Source organism: Arvicola amphibius, chromosome 14 (assembly GCF_903992535.2).
Source record: "Arvicola amphibius chromosome 14, mArvAmp1.2, whole genome shotgun sequence".
Lineage (NCBI taxonomy): Eukaryota > Metazoa > Chordata > Mammalia > Rodentia > Cricetidae > Arvicola > Arvicola amphibius.
In genome coordinates this window covers 13,234,378-13,255,252 of record NC_052060.1, presented here as the reverse complement: position 1 = coordinate 13,255,252, position 20,875 = coordinate 13,234,378, and the positions used below count along the sequence as shown (strand labels likewise).

The 20,875-nt window shown below is 44.7% G+C and overlaps 1 protein-coding gene across 5 annotated transcripts in view; it reads left to right on the top strand.

Moving 5' to 3' along the window:
• Slc22a15 (solute carrier family 22 member 15) overlaps nt 1–20,875 on the top strand; it is a 56,508-nt gene that overhangs the window by 26,268 nt on the left and 9,365 nt on the right. For all 5 annotated transcript variants that reach the window (XR_005283189.1, XR_005283188.1, XM_038312038.1 and 2 more), the window contains exons 5-8: nt 698–827; nt 5,654–5,869; nt 7,714–7,854; nt 10,375–10,460. Coding sequence is in view for 3 of the 5 variants with exons in the window: in XM_038312038.1 (XP_038167966.1) it covers nt 698–827; nt 5,654–5,869; nt 7,714–7,854; nt 10,375–10,460 (573 nt within the window). In the remaining 2 variants the exon portion in view is untranslated. The remainder of the gene's footprint in view (nt 1–697; nt 828–5,653; nt 5,870–7,713; nt 7,855–10,374; nt 10,461–20,875) is intronic.

Sequence of the window (20,875 nt, the reverse complement as noted above, 5' to 3'; positions counted from 1 at the left end):
ATGAAGACAAGCAAAGCCCATCTAAAAGCTGCCTTTCCATAGAAACAAGAGAGGAGAAGGGAGTGGCTCAGAATGTCAGTGGACCTTGTACAGAGCTGGGCTTTGTCACATGTAACACACTGTGTCACAGACACCTGCCCTGCCCCTCACGCTGTGCCATTGCTTGCTCTGATTATCAGAGTTTGAGCCGTGGAACCCACATGGTGGAAAGAAGGAGCCAGCTACCACAAGTTGTCTTCTGACCTACTGAAGTGCACCGTGGCACCGTGGCACACATAAGCCACACACATAGAGACACACGTACAATAAATAGAATAAAACCTTTAAAAAAAGATTAAGACCAGCATTGCCGGAACTGCATGACTTGAAAGTCCCATCACTCACATTGAAAAATACCTCCAGCATCAGCCACTGATGCAGGCAGAAGTCAGGGCAGCAACCAGTCCAGACAGCACCTGGCAGAAGCCTGGCACTCCATCCTGTCCACACCAGCTGCCCTTCCTCCCGTTTACAGGTTTCTGGCCCCTCTTGGTGTTATAACTTGAAGCCGGGCGCTTGCATAGCCTTTCCCCGTGTTCTGCTGCACACATTAGTAGGGCAGGACTGATGACTCACAGGAGGGCCTGCACACTGATCAGGGCGGGAAAGGGTGCTGTGGGTGGTCTCTGCCAGTGACAATTCTCTTTTCCTGCTTTAGGATCCATCGGCGGTCTCTTCTTCGCTGTGGGCATCGCGCAATATGCCCTGTTAGGATACTTCATCCGCTCCTGGAGGGCCCTCGCTGTTCTGGTCAACCTTCAGGGAACTGTTGTCTTCCTCTTGTCTTTGTAAGTAGACTTTTCTCCTGGAGTTTTTGTCCCTCAAAGAGAAAGTGTCTTAGAAGGATATGAGCGAGCAAGTAAGCAGCATCTCTCCTTTCAAGAGCTTGCCCGCAGTGAATTCTGGGAAGAGCTAAACTGCAAACACACAATTCTTGTCAGCTCCTTGGAAGAGAGAGATGCTATTTGGTTATCTTAGAATGCAGGTGTCTCATGTTTAGAGTCATCAGCTGCATCTGGCCTTCAGGTGATGGACATTTCTTTCTTTTCTCCCTTCCTTCCTTCCTTCCTTCCTTCCTTCCTTCCTTCCTTCCTTCCTTCCTTCCCTCCCTTCCTCCCTCCCTCCCTCCTCCCCTCCCTCCCTCCTTCCTTCCCTCCCTCCTTCCCTTCCTCCCTTCCTCCTTCCTTCCTTTCTTCCCTCTTTCCTCCCTCCCTCTCTCTCCCTCTCTCTTTCTCCCACTCTCTCTTTTTTTCTCCCCTCCCCTTTCTCTCTCTCTCCCAGTGTCTTAATCTTAAAGCTCTTCCATCCGGATCTAGCCATGTGTGCAGCCGAGGTCTGATGCTGCTGTGGAGCTGAACATGTGGCGACAGCTGTTCCTCTTACAGGAGTCTCAGTGCAGGGCCTCTAAGTGCAAAGTCCACATGAGATCCCTTGTTTGCAGTACCAGAATAATTCCCAAGCCAGGGTGAAATCCAGTTCCCAAGCCAGGGTGGGTGCCATAAGCAGACACCCAAGTGTCACATCATGGTGCTTGGCCCCAACTTTAGCCTACCTAACCAGCTTTAATGTGGCCAGTGAGATCTGTTTCTTTCCTAAGGTATCAGACTAAAATCTTTTGTGTAAACAAGAATTTCATCCAGTGATATCCGGGGTCTCTTTCTTTTGTGACTTAAAGTAAAACAGACCCGTGGTAGAATCTTAATTTCAGTTGTTCTGAAATTTGATAGCTCTTTATTCAATTTCTAAGTTGAGAGGTTTGGTGGGCTCTGAACTGAAATTTGCTTCCACGGTGTCTTTGATAACAAGAGAACTGTTAAATGCAGAAATGAACATATCAGAATAGTTAACCTGTATTAAAGAAAAAAAACTCCATTAAACGATTGAGTTGTGTGAGCTATAGCGAGGTAGTTTTATTATTATAAAGGGAAATAACATTTTATTAGCTTGCACACTGGACATTTTTGAAAGTAATAAAAGTGTGCTTCACATAGTGCATGGAGTTAATAAGCAGTCATGTAAATATGGGTGAGTAAGTGAGTTTTCTTTTCAAATATTTAACAAAGCTCATGCTCCTGCACCTAGCCTGGCTCTCATCGCTCCTTCAGTCCAGGCAAATTCATGTGTGATGTGAGCCATTGGGCCTTTCTCTTTCTGAGTCTGCAGTCTAAGTTAGCTACTGCTTAGTGCTAGATGAGGAAATGTTCTCACTGAGAAATGAATTCAGGACATGAACAGTAGAAAGGAGGGAAACGGAGTCATGAGCTCTAAAAGTATTCTCAATCTCAGATATCATTTTCAATATGATTGGTGAAGTCTTGGATTTTTATTGCTAATTAATATCCTGAAAACACAAAGGCTGGGGAGTATATGACCACTATTGGCCACAGACAATCATGCCAGGATTTTGATATGATTCCTGCTGGTTCTTTTGCACTCCTTCCAGTTTTGCCCCCATTTAAATTTTGTTTTCATATGTTTCTGTATATAAGCAGGTCAGCTGTCTTCTTCAAATTCTTTTTATTTATATTAAGACTGAATTAAATCATTGTACTCACTAGCTCTATATTGTACACATAGCTCTATATTGTATACAGTAGCTCTATATTGTGCACAGTGGCTCGATATTGTACACAGTGGCTCTATATTGTACACAGTGGCTATATATTGTATACAGTGGCTCTATATTGTGCACAGTGGCTATATATTGTACACAGTGGCTCTGTATTGTGCACAGTAGCTCTATATTGTACACAGTGACTCTATATTGTATACAGTGGCTCTATATTGTGCACAGTTGCTCTGTATTGTACACAGTGGTTCTACATTGTGCACAGTGGTTCTATAGTGTATACAGTGGCTCTATATTGTGCACAGTAGTTCTATACTGTGTACGGTAGCTTCCAAAAGAACAGTGTTGACTTGGTTATGTACTTACTAGTCAATAACAATAATTAATTGGCAACAAGGAGGTGACTAAAGGATTTTACCAGACATTATAGGTGACTTTGATTAACAGTCCGGTGTTGTGCAGGAGTGTCCTTGTCCCCAGTGGGTAAGTTCTGTGAACGCTCCTTTTTGTCCCAGCCCCTTTCCTCTCAGCCCCGTTATACTGCTCTGTGTAAACGGAAATGCTCACTGAGTGGCTGTAGACAGAACGGCTGTCTAATGAGCTTCTGGATCCTGTAGTTTTATTGTTCACTATCCTTCTTGAGAAGCATCGGGAATTTGAGAAAACAACAATCTTTTTCTTCAGATTTTTACTTAAGGCAGAGTGTCAGATTAGACTTTTTAAAAAATAATGTGATTTGGTTTTGTGTTTAGTGAGGAAGAAAGACTTCCAGGCTTTGCAAACTTGAAAACAAGTTGAGATCCTGGTACCCACATAAAAGGCTGAATGTGGCCACATTCGCCGGTAACCCAGCACTGTGGAAGGCAGAGAAAGGAGAAACCACACTAAGTTCTGGGTTTGATGAGAGACTCTGCCTTAAAGGAATAAGGCAAAGAGTGAACAGATTAGGGGACCTGACATCCTCCTCTGGCCTCTAAGAGCACAGCATATTAACCAGCACACATGCACAGGCACACACATGCACACAGAGGCACACACGTGCACACATGCACATACACACATACACACTCTAAATTTTTTTTAAAAAAAGCTTCTATTATGTCATGGTTTAGTCTTTGGGACAGAACCTCTTTAAATGTCTGCAGAATGGTCTGCAAACTCTACATAGTACCTAATTTCTTAAATATTTATTTATTTATTATGCATACAATATTCTGTCTGTGTGTATGTCTGCAGGCCAGAAGAGGGCACCAGACCTCATTTACAGGTGGTTGTGAGCCACCATGTGGTTGCGGGAATTGAACTCAGGACCTTTGGAAGAGCAGGCAATGCTCTTATCCACTGAGCCATCTCTCCAGCCCCCATAGTATCTAAATTTTGAAACCACGAAGACGCTAGTGGCATACCACAAGTGGTTCAACACTTCGTGGCTGTGTTAGGAAACCCCTGTTGTTCTGTACCTAGAAGTTACCCTGGAAGTAATTTTATTCTTTACAGTCTTGGTGGAATAGAAAGGTCCTCAGGACACTCTGAAACTGGCACATTGGATTACAGAAGTGGCAAAGATGTGTTATTCCATTTCATGCTTCTGTGTAGTCTAAAACTAACATCTCCCTCCTAAATAACATGCCATTAGGTTAAAAATACCTTTGAAATGGTTTTGTTTGATTAGATAATAAAATTTTCTTTCTTTCTTCCTTTTTTGTTGTTTTTTTCGGGGTGGGGGGAGTTGGTTTTGGTTTTTCAAGGCAAGGTTTCTCTGTGTATCTTTGGTTCTCCTGGAACTTACTCCGTAGAGTAGTCTGACCTCGAACTCACAGAGATCTGCCTGCCCCAGCCTCATGAGTGCTAGGTCTAAAGGTATGCACTATCATGCCTGGCTGATAATAAAGACTTCTATCTCAATGTGAGACTTTTCCAGAGTTTAAGAACCCAGTTGATTAGGCATAGTGGTACATGTCTGTAATCCCAGCACTCTGGAATGTCTTAAATTCAGGACTATCCTGGGCTATGTAGCTAAGGCAAAACTGTTCTACATAGTGAGATCATCTCAGGAAAAGAAAAAGACAAAAACATAAACCAAGGCTGTGCCTACTGCTGTGTTGCCTACCAGCATGTGATGGGGACTCAGAGTGTGTCTGACCTCTGACCTATGCTTGTGAGGAATGTGCATCATTCAGCACTGTAGAGGCAGGTGGATCTCTGTAAGTTCAAGGCCAGCCTGGTCTATGAGAGCTAGTTCCAGGACAGCCAGGACTGTAACACAGAGAAACCCTGTCTCAAAAAAAAAAAAAACAACAAAGACAAAACAAAAACAGAGTTTGCCATTCACTTACTGAAACTTAATTAAACAGAAATGGAAACTATTTGTTTTTGTTCGTGTTGTAACAGACAAAGCTTGCCTGAAGATCAGAGTGCAACACTAAGCCACTAGAGGCCACCGGAGTGGTGGCTTACACCTTTAATCCCTGCGCTTGGGAGTCCTACACATTTAATCCCAGCACTAGGGAGGTGGAGACAAGAGCGATCTGGCTGGGTGGAGAGAGAAATGTAAGGCGGGAGGAGACAGGAGCTCATTGAGTCTCAGGTTTGGTGGAGACAGTTGAGGTCTGAGGATGAAGTCTGAGGAGGCAGTCTGAGGACAGAATCGCCCCTTCAGTCTGAGGAGTCAGTAAAGGTCAAAGGTCTCTCTAGTGGCTGGCTGCGCTGCTTCTCTGATCTCTCAGCTTTCACCTCCTGATAGCTGACTCTGGGTTTTTTTTTTTTTTTATTGTTAAGAACAATTAGAATTGTTCTTAATAATAAAATTTACCTTTATTAAAGCAGTATTTGAAATGCATGTTCTCAGTTCCAACTGATAAAAGGATCCACCGTTTGCCATCGTCCCCCTCGTTCTCCCTCCTGTGTCCCCGGGGAGGTCATATCTCAGGCTTGTGATGGAACTGAGCTGTGGTGAGGGATGCCGCCTACAGAGGGGGGGCTTTGTCTCCTTCCTCGGCATGCGCACCTGTATGAATATCCAGCCTTTAATGACGTCTCTTTCAGATTCATTCCTGAATCACCTCGTTGGTTATACTCCCAGGGTCGACTGCGTGAGGCAGAAGAGGCTCTCTACCTCATTGCCAGGAGGAACCGCAAGCTCAAGTGCACGTTCTCACTCACATGTCCGGCCAACCGGAACTGCAGGGAAACCGGAAGCGTCCTGGATCTCTTCCGTTACCGGGTCCTCCTAGGACACACTCTGATCCTGATGTTCATCTGGTAATTCTGGGAGGTGTTATGGAAGCTTCAGTTTGAATGTTAGCGGGTTCCTGACAGCCTGGTCCTTCCACCGGGCTGTGGGATGAGTGACCTCTTGTCAGTATGAGGCCATCTTGTTAAAACCCAAACCAGACAAGGCCTCCATCCCTCAGTGCTTTCTGTGTGGAACCCTCTGCTCTCTGAGAAATGTTATCTCTGGCACTGATAGGCTTACAGGAGGTTGAAGGAATGGACAGAACCATACATCAAGTCAGCAGATGAAGGGTTGCCACTCTGAGCCTGATACTCAGTTGCTTAGTGTATTCCAGCCTGCCTCTCGGAATGCTTCTGAGTTGGAAAAGCTTCATCCAGGATTCTGGGTGGCTCCTTTTAAAGAATGAAGTTTCAGGGAGACGGTTGAGGAGGTTCGTGTCCCAGGGCATATCAAACATGAATGTTAAACATGGAGTTTAAGAGAACCTCTGAAAAGCAAACCCGCGGTATAGTGCAGATGTCGCTAACTGGAGGTTCTGACTCGTTGGAAGCAGAGGCCGAGTGCACAGGAACCCGGAGCTCTAGCCAGCTCTGAGTCTGCTCATCACGCGGCCTGTCAGCTGCGCTAGAGGAAGTACTCACTTGTAAAGCTCCCTTTTGTGCTCTGAGGGAGTGAACCTAGCGCACTATACATGTCAGGCCAAATGTTCTACGGCTTTGTCTCTGAACTGTGTCCACAATCCACCACAGCCTGTGCCTCACAGCCCAGACACTTGGCCCACTGCTGTATTTTCAAGCCGAGGGAAAAATAGAGTGTTCCCTTTGCCACTTGACCCCGAAGCAGCCACAACATGCCAGGCTTTTTCCAGTGAGAACAAAATAGAAGCAGTCGAGGAACCTCTTTAGCCGGCACTGGCCACGGTCACCTGCAAAAGACGATCTAGCGGAGGTGGAAAGCCCAGGTAGGAACCCGTGGGCTATCAGCTGGCTGCATTTACTAGTCAAGGCCAGTCTTATGGTCCTTAGAACCCGCTCTTCTTGCTGTGATTCTAACACAGCAGCTGATGCTCCTCTCACCACCTCACTGGGATTTGGAGCTTCAGGTTGGCACACAGTTGAACTGAACTCCTTGGCACATGGTTCCCCACTGCAGGACGCAGACACGTGCCTGGCACAATGCCAGAGCTAGGAGGCGCTCCCTAAGTGTGAATCTCGATAATGGTGTGCAGAAATGAGTTACTGTCTCTCAAGAGCCTCGCTCCCTGTTGATCTTCCCCGAAGGTCCTGATCTGCCGTGACACTGGCCATTTCTTCTCTGCTCTGCTTTCTGTAGTACGTGGGCCTGTTGAAGATCTTAGATGGGAAGTGACTAAGATCCTAGGGGGACAGAGAGCTTGGCATTTGTGGCCTGCAGTTGACCTATCTGAAGATCCAGTCCATTCTCTAGGCGTCCCCTGTTGGCTTTCCCCATAGGAGGCTTAGTCCAGCCCTCCTGATAATATCAAAAGACACAGGCCAGTATTCCCTAGATTGTTGAACCCAATAAAGTAAGAATAGGGCCATTGTTTCCACTTCAGTGCAGAAATGCTTGAGGAGGCAAGAACAATGCCTTTCCTCAAGCAGGAACTGTCCATTCGTTTGTTTTATATAACACACGGACATAAATCACTCCCAAAGCCCCATTATGCCTTTGTTTCTTAACAGGATGAAAGTTTAGATCAAGATAGAAAAGAAAGCTCAGTGGGAGAGTCAAACTCCTTACTTGCAGCAGAGGGTTTTATATGGAACCGGTACTGTTTAATCTCCTGGAAGATCTTGTTTCTGCCCTGTGGACTTCTCTCTCACCTCTCAGTCCTTCTATCCCCATGCAGGTTTGTGTGCAGCTTGGTGTACTACGGCCTCACCCTGAGTGCCGGTGACCTGGGGGGCAGTATTTATGCCAACCTGGCCTTATCTGGCCTCATAGAGATTCCATCCTACCCTCTCTGCATCTACCTGATTAACCAAAGATGGTGAGTACGGAGGGCTATGATGCAGACCTAGGGGCTGTGCGTTGTAGCACACACATCGTCTTCCGTATGTGCTTACCTGATTGTTACGCTCTCTGGCTGCAGACAGTGTATAGGCAGCACGGTTCATCAGTTTCTCTCAGGCTCAATGCAGCTAAGCTCACTTTTTATTGTGAGTATAAATCCTTGTGTAGTCTTTAATTCAGTGTAAAAGGCACTACCATCAGAGGGGCGTTGAGTCGTCTATGCAGATTCATAGGCCTGAACAATGTGGTTGTTACTCCATGTAGATAGAATCCCATCAACTCAGAATCCAGAAGAAGACCTTAAAGGCAGGAAGAAAAAACTTGACAGAACCAGAAAGACTTCCTTCCTCCTAGGAACTACTTAGAAGGGGCAGAATAAACCCTGCTTTGGCTGCTTGTGAGCAAGGGAGTGAAATTTCAACTGTTATTTCGTAGCGACCTGCATCCTGGTCTGTTTATCCCTCCTGTTATTTAGTGAGCGAAGGAACCAGTTGAGTTTGGCCATTTCTTACTCCTAGACATTGCACATCATGATTAATCAGGAAACCAAGGTTCTTTTGGGGTTATGTACACTAATTAATAAAAGAGTTTAGGAACAGACTTGGAAGGAGTTTGATGACAATTTTCTTAGAGTTTGAAAGAAAAATAACAGGGCAGGCAGGCTGGAAATCCAGGCAGAAGGGAAAAGATAGAGAGACTGCAACCCCTTTGAGGATAGGGAAACAGCACGATCCGGAGTGCCAAGGAAAATGTGCTTAGCCTTTGGGGAGTACCTGGGGGAGAGATGAAGAGAAGAATCGAGAAACAAATGCTAAGTGTCAGGCCAACCTGTTCCAGGTTGTTGTTTATTTTTTATTTTAAAAAGCAAAGAGTAAGCACTCGGGAGGCAGAGGCAGGTGGATCTCTGTGAGTTCAAGGCCAGCCTGGTCTACAGAGCTAGTTCCAGGACAGGCTCCAAAGCTATAGAGAAACCCTGGCTCCAAAAACCAAGAAAAAAAGTGAAGAGTAAAACCTTACTGAGCATAGGAGTGGGCTAGTGAGCAGAAGGAAGAAACCAGGGAAGCATTGGGCTGTGAGCTGTAACATCCCGACTCTCCTGCCACATCTGCCAGCATGTTCCAGCTGAGAGTCCTGCAGCCCAAATGCAGGACTCCGTTCAGCTGGAGGTTTTCCTCCTAGACAGCATTGCAGTTGCCTTGTCTGAGTCCTCTGCTAGTGACCATCACTCTCGTCCTGGTCCCAGAAGCAGATCAGCCACCACACCCAGCATCCCTCTAAGAGTGCTTCTACCTCTTTCACAGCTAGCTACAGGCTCCTCTGTAAGCCTCTGGTGGCCACTTGCAGTGTCGCCAGGAAACCATTCACCAATAGCCTTTGCCTGGGGCCTGCCTATCGTGTTCAGTGTCATTCAAAAGCCATCCCATGCCGGGCGGTGGTGGCGCAATCGGGAGGCAGAGGCAGGCGGATCTCTGTGAGTTCGAGACCAGCCTGGTCTACAAGAGCTAGTTCCAGGACAGGCTCTAAAGCTGCAGAGAAACCCTGTCTCGAAACCCCCCCCCCCCCAAAAAAAAGAAAAAAAAAAGCCATCCCATGCTAGATGTTAAACATAGCCTGAAAATAGCTGTCAAAAGACACCAGACCTTTCCTGCTCTCCGGCAGCTACTGCCTTAAGGTGGGGCTGGAATACAAAGGGGACAAGGTTGGTGCCTCTGGGGTCAAGCAGACCTGGGTTTCATTCTAGTCTGAGCCACATGTTAGCTTTCCGACTGCAATAAGCTCCCCCACTAGGCTTCCTCTTATAATTATTCTAAAACCAGCAATTCTAAAGTTACCCTGACAGATTAGCTACCAGAATTACAATACTGAAGTTTCTAGCAGAGGACCTGACCTTTTGCAGTCCCTTGGAAAGTGGAGATTAACATAGAAAGCATCTTTCTTCTAAACCTGAGCCTCTTATTTGGAAATTAAAGTGTGTAGTAAGTTTTACTTAAATAGAAACCACTAACAAGAATTTTTTCCTGTTTATATTTCTAAATGATTGAAACAAATACAGACAAAAAAGGCTCCCCCAAACCCTGTATTTAAATTTTCCAACCCCATAAGAGTCGGGTAACCAGAGACCAGCACAAACTAGAGGACTCCATTCTCTTCATCAGTCTCCATCTCTAAAAGATGGGGCGTGCAACAGCACATGCTGCACGGTTGTTATTGGGACCGAGGGAGGTAAGAAGTGGCGTGCGGTAAGATAGTCCTGCTACAGCCTGCACTCTGGAAATACAGTGGTTCTTTCCCTGTGGACAGGATCTGACCTGTCATGTATTGGATTTCCTTTTCGTGCTCATGTATATCCTCTGTCTCCTGATCGGCTGCATTTGCCACCTACTCAAAAAGAGATTAAGTCGAGGACACTTAAATAGGAAAGTTGGGGGATGGAGGAAAGGGAAGATGAGTTTCTAAGATTCTTTAGCGAAATAAGCGATTTCCTCCTATTATTTAGGTTTGGTCGGAAGCGGACACTAGCAGCGTTTCTGTGCCTTGGAGGACTGGCCTGTCTTATTGTGATGTTTCTTCCAGAAAAGAAAGGTATGCCTCTCACATTTCCATGAGGACTTTGAACAGCACTTCTATTACAATGAATCTCAATATAGTAAAGGGATTACCATATGCCATGCTTCATTTCTATGATTGCATATTATTTAGCAATTGTGTGAGCTATAAATGGGCCAGATTCTTTGCATTGCCTGAACCATTCTCTGGGTGAATAATGTGCTCAGAGGTGTGCTATTAATTCTTTCAGGCTATTAAGCTACCATCTGGGGTGTCTGGGATGCAGCACTGGCGACGCTAGAATTGTCTAGTTTATGACAGGGACAGCCAGAGCCTCTTGTGCGCTCAAAGAAACTCCTTCCCAGCTGCAAATGAAACTCACACTCCAGCCAATCTCAAGACTGGAGATTGGGCACTGGTTCTCAAAGGTAGCTTTGGAACCCCTAAATGTCTCCATCTGGTACCCCAAGGTTAATAAATGTAACCGCAACACCGTAAGAGTAGCATTCCCTGTCCATCAGAGTGTTTGCGCTCTTGGCTGTCTTAACGTGTGAATGACGGCTGCTGAAATGAGTCGGGTGGTGGCGGCCCTCACCACCGAGCCCTGCGACCTGACCTGACCACAAGGGCCTATATAATGAAGGTGAGAACAGTGCCCACAAGTTGTCATCTGACTTCCACACACGTGCTGCGGTACACACATGTGCAGACACAAATACACAGAGAGAGAGAGAGAAACAAATGGGTGGACATACTTTTAAAAGCTAAGTGCAAATAAAGTATATTTGTAGGAAGCTTTGGTGTTTTCATAACTCTTTAGCTTTCCTACAGAGCACAGCTTTAGATGTTCCTCTGGGAGGTAATGTAGGTCAATGGTAGAGTGCTCATCTAGACTGCATGAAACCCTAGGTTCAGTCCTCAGGACCATATAAAATGTAGGCATGGTAACAAATTTGTAACCCTGGCACTCTGGAGATGTAGGCAGGAGGCTGAGAAGTTCAAGACCATCCTTGGCTACATAACAAGTTTGAGGTCAGCCTGGGATACATGAGACCATCCCATTTAACACTGTTACCCCTAAATAGGAGTTCTGGAAAGCCAGATATGGCAGAGTATGCTAGCAGTTCCAGCACTCAAAAAACTGAAGCAGCAGGATCCCAAATTTAAGATCAACCTGGGTTATGTAGCAAATCAGAGGCAGGCCTGAGCTACATAGCAAGTTGCTCTCTCAACAATAAAAAAGAAAGAGATTCTGCAGATACATAGGTACTTGCAAGCTTCCAAGCTTTTTTGCTTGTGTTCCTTTTTTGGTACTCGCACATTGGCAGCATGACTGTTCCTGCAGAGGAGGGTGTGGTTTTCAGTAAGGGGGGTCCTAACAGCTTTGCTACAAGGGCACATGGGCCGGTAGCACCCTGCACTTTGTGTGAGAATGTGATTGCGGTCACGTGACTCTTGTGCTCCAGATGCGAGTCATGGAGCTAGTCTGGCATAGCTTGGTAACTGCTGGAAAGCATTGTTCCTTCCCCATCAGAGTGGCCTGCATGATAAGTGCCCCTCACCAACCTTGAGGTTCAGTTGTTCCATTTCAGGGTCTTCTCCGGAGCCTTCCAGGGTGTCCGTACTCACTTCCAGACCCTGCAGTCGCCTGACCCTGCGGTCGCCTGCGCCACTGCCAGTCGCCACCTGAAGTTCTGTGCTGTGAGCCGCAGAGACTGCGCCTCAGCTGTAACAGTGATGTAGGCCGGGACTGCGCCGCAGCTGGGCAGGGAGCTGTACCAGTTCACGGAAACTAGAGAACTGAGAATGTGTGCCCATCTCTTACCATTTGCTAGCCTTGGTACTAAAGATACAGGGCTTCCAGTTGTGGCGGCTTCATGCTCGGCGGAGCTTCTTTTGTGTGGGCAACTTGGGCCGCAGTCCTGGTCTACACATCATCTCAAAGAGCAAAGTCGCGGTCTATTGCCGTAAACATTTCTGTGTCCCATCCCACCTCTGGAAGGCAGGCCAGAGATACATCCCTCCCCCTTACTTCTTTGCACATTCAGGTAGCCCTTTAGGACTCTACACATGACCCTCCCTAACACACACAAGTGATCTCCTATCCAGATCAGCCATACTTCTTCATCTCCATCTGTCCCAAAAGTTGCTAGACCCTTCTGTAGCCACGGTTTGAGAGAGAGGATAGAACATGGCTGTTATGCTTAGAGAACGTGGACATCCTGTTAATTTTTCAAGATTTCCTAGGAGAGAAATCCTGTAATGTCCTTGAGTAAATGATCTGTTTTTAATAACCATGGCTGCTAGAATAGTTCTCTTCCAGACGGCCGAGCCCACTTCCTCTCATTTGATTCCTCACCAGAAATAGGGAACAGGCGGCCAACTTTTCTGTGCATAATCCTTGCTGTTCTTCCTGGAATCCTCTCTGAGCTAAAAAAAAATTCTTCAAACTATTCATATTCACCCTTTAAAATGTTTTGTTTGGTTTCTTTAAAATCTGTTTGTCAGAGTATTAAACTAGAGGCTGTGAAAGTTCTGTTAAGTGCATATTAAGGAAAGACCTAGTGTCTACTAGCAGCTCACGTGAGCTTGGAGACCACTCTTTCCTCCACCATGTGCCTGTCTGCTTCACTGAGTGTCCCCACCAAGCATCCACACCTGTGTTCTCTTCTTTCTGCCAGCTCAGGTGCCCTTTATCCACTGGCTTCTTTTTAGCATCTGTGTATGGCTGTGCCTCTCAGCTTCTGGGGCACTTGTGGATACTGTGATAATCTATCTCTAGGAGACACAGAAAACAAGCTGAAGACCAGATGTTTAGTAGCCTCGGCCTGTGCCTTATAAGCTGAAATCTGTAATGTTCCAAAACCCCAAAAGTTTCAACACTGAGAATTTTGAGCACTAACAAGCATGATGTCCCACATGAAAGATTCCGCACTTGGCCTCCTGGGATGGGCCACAGTCCAGGCACACTGCAGGTGTTATATAAAAATGCCTCCTAGCTCTGTGTTTATAACATGACTAAATCTCTTGCTCAGGCTTGGGTCCTCTTCTCAAGACCCAGTTTTGCTATGTACATACAAATACTCCCAAATCTCTCCAAACCAGAAGCACATCTGGACCAAGCACTTGATCAAAAGACCCCTCAGCCTGTGTTAGAGAGACGCTTCTTATCCAGATGTGTTAGCCTCCTGGTTCACTCTCCTCTGGGACTGTCAGCAGGGGTCACTTAAAATTTTACAGAGACGCTGGGCAGTGGTGGCGCCCGCCTTTAATCCCAGCACTCGGGAGGCAGAGGCAGGCGGATCTCTGAGTTCGAGGCCAGCCTGGTCTACAAGAGCTAATTCCAGGACAGACTCTAGAAACTACAGGGAAACCCTGTCTCAAACAAAACAAAACAAAACAAAAAACAAACAAACAAACAAAAATTTTACAGAGACTTGTCATCGGGCATTTTACTTGGCCTATATTCTTGCTTAGAGGAGGATCCTAAATAATCTTACATCTTTTTAATATTAGTTGCCAGCCAGGCGGTGGTGGCGCATGCCTTTAATCCCAGCACTCGGGAGGCAGAGGCAGGAGGATCTCTGAGTTCGAGGCCAGCCTGGTCTACAAGAGCTAGCTCCAGGACAGGCTCTAGAAACTACAGGGAAACCCTGTCTCGAAAAACCAAAAATATATATATATATATTAGTTGCCATTTATAGAGTATTGACTGAGTGCTGTATTTTCCATATGCTGAAAGTCATTATGTGTCGCTTATCACAGGGGAACTAAAATTCAGACATGCCAGGTAGCATATCCAGCTTTATAACAAGAGGTTGGAATTCCAGGCCTTCCTGACTCACCACCAAAACCATGGAGATGCATTGCCAGCGCAATCACAAATGTCGAGACTGAGGTGTCTGAGCGTTAACACTGTGTGGCTAAGGCCAGTTCTTAACTCGGCAGTGGCAGGCCTGGTGGAGACTAACCAGGGCCTAGAAGACTGAGTTCAGGTAGCACTGACCACCTGTTTAAGGCTCACGGCAGCTGAGGTCTCTGGAAGAGAAAAGTGGGAAGGAGTGACATGAATGGGGAGGACCGCCAGACAGGAGTGAGGAAGGCCATGAGATAGGACTGGGTAGGATCACCAAATGGGCAGGGAGGACCGCCAGACAGGAGTGAGGAAGGCCATGAGATAGGACTGGGTAGGACCACCAAATGGGCAGGGAGGACCGCCAGACAGGAATAGGGAGGACTGACAACCATGAATGGGGAGGATCATGAGATAGAACTGGGTAGGACCTCCAGATAGGAGTAGGGAAAATCAGACAGTAGCAGGCAGAGCCATCCCTAGAACCCAGGCCCATCAATGCTTTGTGCATTCTTTAGCTAGACATTAAGCATTAGAGAAGACAGCCCAGACCAAAATAGCCCTAAGTAAAAGGCTGTTATCCCTAAAAGTGCTCAACACAAACATCGCAGGATCAACTGGTTCTGAGTAAATGAGCTGTATCACAGAGCAAAGTCAAGGTAACATTTAGAATACACTAACAGAATGCAATACCTGGCCAGGGAACTGTCACGCATGGCTTTCAGTCAGAATTTCCAGACACACATGTAAGCAGGAGAAAACCTCAGCGCAAGGAGAGAGATCACCAGAAATAACCCAGAGGTGCACTAGGAAGTGCTGTAACTATGCCCTGTGTGCTTAAGTAGGTGAATGTCAAAGCAGCCTCTGTAACTATGTTCCATGTACTTAAGTAGATAAATGTGTATTTGGAATGAGCAGAAAAATGAGGCTATAAAGAAGACATGCATAGAAAATCTAAAGAGGAATCATGCAGCATGCAAAAGCAATAGTGATGGGACCCACAACAGACTGGATACCGTGGAAGAAGAGATCCATGAATTTCAGACATAGCAAAGGAAACTGTTCACCATGAAATGCAATTCAAATGAAAACAAACTGAATAAAATCTAATGAGCACCAGTGAATTGTGGGAAAATATCAGGCAGCCTGACATGTAACTATGGTCTCATGGAAAAATATTATCTGCAGAAACAATGACTGAAAGTTTCATCAATTGATAAAACTTTAAACACATGATTGAAGAGTAGCCAACTAATGACCATGTAAGTATGTTGTAATAAGGCCACTTGTTGATTCCTGGCTGCTCAGCCCCAAAATAATCACACAGAAACTGTATTAATTAAATCACTCCCTGGCCCACTAGCTCTAGCTTCTTATTGGCTAACTCTTACATCTTAATTTAACCTATCTCCATTAATCTGTGTATCACCACATGGCAGTAGCTTACCAGCAAAGTTCCAGCATCTGTCTCCAGTGGGGCTACATGGCTTCTCTCTGACTCTACCTTCTTTCTCTCAGCATTCAGTTTAGTTTACCCTGCCTAGCTAAGTTCTGCCCTATCAACAGTCCAAGGCAGTTTCTTTATTCACCAATGGTATTCACAGCATACAGAGGGGAATCCTATATCATAAGTATCCTAAATAGGTGTGCCTCTCATTCAGAGAATCCAAAGCAAAACTGTGCAGAACTTGTCTTGCTCCTTCAGTAACTGACACAGTGACTGAAAAAGGAGAAAATCAAGACACAGCCAGCATGACACAGCTGGTTTGTCCACACCTTACCCTACTGCAAGGGAACAGGACTTTCATTTGAAGAGCCACAGAACATCTATGGTGAGATGCTGTATGTAGTCTGGGCTATAAAACATAAATAAATAAAATTAAAAGGATTGAAGACTTATAAAAGTATTACCTGACCAGAATGGAATTAAACTAGAAATTAATAACAGAAGGATATCTTGAATACTAAACAAGAAAGCACACAGGTCAAATTAAGTAACAAAAAGAAGTTAAAAGATATTTTAATTAAACCATAAATTAAGTATTCAATATTATGTTTAGGAGGCCACTTGTTTGTTTCCAGCTGCTCAGCCCTGAAATAATCACACAGAAACCATATTATTTGCAATACTGCTTGGCCAATAGCTTAAGTGTATTTCTGTCTCACTCATATTTTAAATTAACCCATCTCCATTAGTCTGTTTATTGCCATGGGGCTGTGGCTTACTGGGTAAAGTTCCAGTGTCTATCTCTGGCGAGGCTACATGGCTTCTCTCTGACTCTGCCTTCTTTCTCCCGGGATTCAGTTTAGTTTTCCCAGCCTAGCTAAATTCTGCCTTGCTATAGGCCAAAGCAGTTTCTTTATTCATTAACCAATAAAAGCAACACATAGACAGAAGGACCTCCCACACCAATATTAAAACTCATGACATGTAGAAAAAGCGAGGCTTAAGTATCAACATTTACATAATTATCAATGATCAAGAGAACAGATTAGCAATCTCAACTTCTTTCCTCTAAAAGATAAACTTTGAAAAGGAAAGTCAAGTTAAATAAGGCAATCAGAAGAATGAAAATCATAAGAAATATAAGAAAAAAACAAGGAATGAAAACAGAAAAATGATCAAGGAAATCAAAAATCTATTGTTTAGGACCAATTAAAATTATTAATAAACCTCCAAACTAATAAAAAAATAAGGAGACAGAGATCACAAATATCAGAAATTAAAATGGAACCACCATTAAAGAAATTTTAGGCATTAATGGGAAAACGTGGTGACTATTCTTATACTAGTAAACCCAATTTAGGTACAGTCTTTATAGAAACAAACTAAGAAGGCTTATGTGAAAGCAAGCAGATGACGTTTGTAGCCCTTTGTCTGCTAGAGAAACGTTCCCACAGAGGACTGCAAGCCCTGATGGATTTGCTCCTGGGTTCTATAAAGCACATATTTCCCAGCAGGTCCCATTAGGCCAGCAATTACCCTGAGGTCTACGCCAAACCAAAGCTGGCTTTACCCCTCAAGTGCGGCCCCCATCAGTGCCATTCACCAGGTTAAAAAAGAAATCCAGAAAGAAGAGTAAAAGTTACACAATAATTCAGTATAAGCAGAAAAGACGCTTTTTAGAGTGATAAGCAATATAGTGATAAACCATTCACTATAAGCAATATTAGCAGCTGGAAGCAGAGGGAATTTCTTTAACTTGGCAAGCAGGGTCAAGGGAGGATCTAGCCAACGCTTCGTTTCCCACTAAAAGAGTGACTTATACTCTCTTGATCAGGATGCCTTTTTCCGTGGCACATTGTCAAGAACATACCAGTAAATGCAAACACAGCAGGGAGAAGAAGGAAAAGGGGCCATGCTGAGACAGAGTGAAATAATAGAGAATTCTGAACAGTAATCAAGATACCTACTAGAATTGACAAATGAGGGCTGGCAAGACGGTTCGGTAGGTAAAGGTGCTTGCTGCCAAGTCTGATGATTTGAGCTCAGTCCCTGGGACCTACGTGATCAAAGAGGAGAACCAAATCCACAGAAATATATTCTGACTACCACACGCATGCCATGCTATACACACACAAATAAAAAATTTTAAATTTGAAACATAGAATTAATCAATGAGCTTGTCAGAATAATGTGACACACAGTTTTATTTCTATATATTATTAGCAGATAATCTAACATGCAATTAAATAATGGTACTGGTAATAAAATTTAAAATTGTTTAAAGATAAAATTCCTATAGCATTTGTAACATAAAAACCATGAAAGTTGCTGAGAGGAACTAAAGAGGACTAAATAACTGAATTGCCAATAGTAATATTCACAGATTAGGGGATCATCATGCTCAAAGGTCAGGGCTTACTTAAGCTCTCATCTCTTACCACACTAGTTTATTGTCAGCACAGTATCAAATGCCCAGGAAGATTATTTTAGTCATAGGATAACTTTGTGCAATAAACATGAGTACTCAAAGGATTCTAGAGCAGCCAAAATAATTACTATCAAGAAAAACACAGTTGTAGATCTGCTTTCACATATTCTACAGTCATAGTAATCAAGATAATGTGTTATTGATGGGATAGATCAGGGAAAAGAACTGAATATTTAAAAAAACCACAACTGTGAACAGCAGAGTCATACTGTATGCAGTAATATGCTCGAAATGGATGCCAGGCCTCGGTGCTGAAACTGCACAACTTGTCAAAGAGCAGGCAGAGTAGTGACTGGCTTAGTCAGAATTTCTTTTCCTTTTTTTAAAAAAGATACTTTTAGTCCTTTTAAAAATGAATTCATTTACTTATTTTATGTGTATGGATGTTTTATCTACATATATTTCTGTATACCATGTGCATGCCTAATGCCCAAAGAGACCAGAAATAGGTTTTGGATCCCTCAGGACAGGACAGACTGTTGTGAGCTACCATGTGCTGCTGGGAAGAGCACCTGGGTCCTCTGGTTAAGAGGTGCCAGTGCTCTTGACCACAGTGCCACCTCTCCAACCAGGAAAAGATTTATTAACTAGTACATTAAAGGCACTAAAAGAGAAAAGAAATATAACTCAGACTTGATCAAAGCACAGACTTTGGCTCTATAAAAGGTTCTACTGACCAGTGATTGTGGCGCATGCCTTTAATCCCAGCACTTGGAAAGCAGAGGCGGATGGATCTCTGAGTTTGAGGCCAGCCTGGTCTACAGAGTGAGTTTAAGGGCAGCCAAGGTTACATGGTGAGACCCTGTCTCAAAAACAAACATAAAAGAGATTTCACTGGACCTAGGATGTAGCTCAGTTGTTAGAGTCCTTGCCCAGCACACACAAAACCCCAGGTTTAATCCCCAACACCCAGCATCACATAAAAGCCAAGTGTAGAGTCAAGGCACACACCTGTAATTGCAGCACTTGGGAGGTAGAGGCAGGAGGACCCGAAGTTCAGCGTCATCTTCAGCTATATAGTAAGTTCAAGGTTAGCCCTCAGGGCCAACTAAGGCAACATAGGGAGACAGGTCTCTTCAAAGGAAAAGCATCTTTAAAGAGATGAAAAGTAATGCACTGGCCAAAAGAAAACACTCATAAAATAATGCATAATTAAGGATCAAATCCAAAATAAGGAAAGGAATCTGAAAACTCAATAATAATAATAACAACAACGACAAAATATTTAATGAGATAATTCTTCACAAAGTCGTTAGAATGGCAAATGAGTATGGAAGGAGATGCTGAAACCCATCCGCCGTTAGGAAAATGACAAATCTGTGCTGAGATACCCATGCACACATCAGAACAGCCAGAAATGGAAAACCTGGTCACACACAGCGAGGGCGGCGAGGGACAGACAGTGCCGCGGTCGCGTGTTTGAAGTGCAGCAGGGAAGGCAAAGGCTCTGCTGCAAGAACTCATGGTGTGACTGACACTAGACCCAAGCTGGAAGGTACCCAGATGCCCACCAGTTGATGACCAGATAAACAACCGTTATCCACCCACACAGGACATTACTCAACAAGAAGACATGACCAGTGACCTGCACGACATGAGTGCCTCTCATTATGCCAAGTGAAAGAAACCAGACACAAAAGTCCACAGACTGTTAGTTTGTTCAGGTAGAATTCTAGAAAAGCTGAGACTGTGGTGACAGAATTAACTTGTTGTTGTTGTTTTTAAGAAGCCAATCGGGGCTAGTAAGATGGCTCTGCAAGACAAAGGCACTTGCAACAGAGCCTGGTAACCCCCAGCTCAGTCCTCACGACCCGCATTGTAGGAGAGAACCAAGTCACAACAGTTGTCCTCCAGCCTCCGCACATACCCAGGCACTTGTGTACACACACACACACACACACACACACACACACACACACACACACACACTAAATGTAATCAAACAACAAATGGGCTTGCTGTGTGACTTTTATAGCAGAGTACATTCCTGAGCCCCCCGGTTCAGTGTTCAGTACCTGAAAAAGGAGAGGCAAAGGTGAAGCAGAGGAGCTCTGTCTGCCTGTTGTGCTATACTGCAGGACATATAACCTTATTGTTTTTTTTTTTTTTTTTTTTTTTTTTTTTTTTTTTTTTTTTTTTTTTTTTTTTGGTTTTTCGAGACAGGGTTTCCCTGTAGTTTCTAGAGCCTGTCCTGGAACTAGCTCTTGTAGACCAGGCTGGCCTCGAACTCACAGAGATCCGCCTGCCTCTGCCTCCCGAGTGCTGGGATTAAAGGCGTGCGCCACCACCGCCCGGCTAACCTTATTGTTTATAAACATGAACAGCCAAAAGTCTGCCTGCAGAGATACCTGCAATCCCAGTAGTCAGGAGGAGGAAGGGGAGGAGGAGATACCACCAGGAGTTCAAGGTCAGCCTTGACCACAGCAAGTTCAAGGACAGCCTAGGCTACCTGTAACGGAGTCTGTCTCACAATACAACAAAACGAAACAACTTTGCTTACCACCATCCAGCGAAAGAAGAAAATGACTGAGGGCCGAGCTGTTGTTTTTTGTATTAGGAACCAACAGACTGTTGCTTGAACCAGGAGTTCAGGGCCAACCTGGGCAACCAAGGGAGCATGAGTCGCTGAAAACACCCTTAAAGAAAAAACATAGGGCACAGAG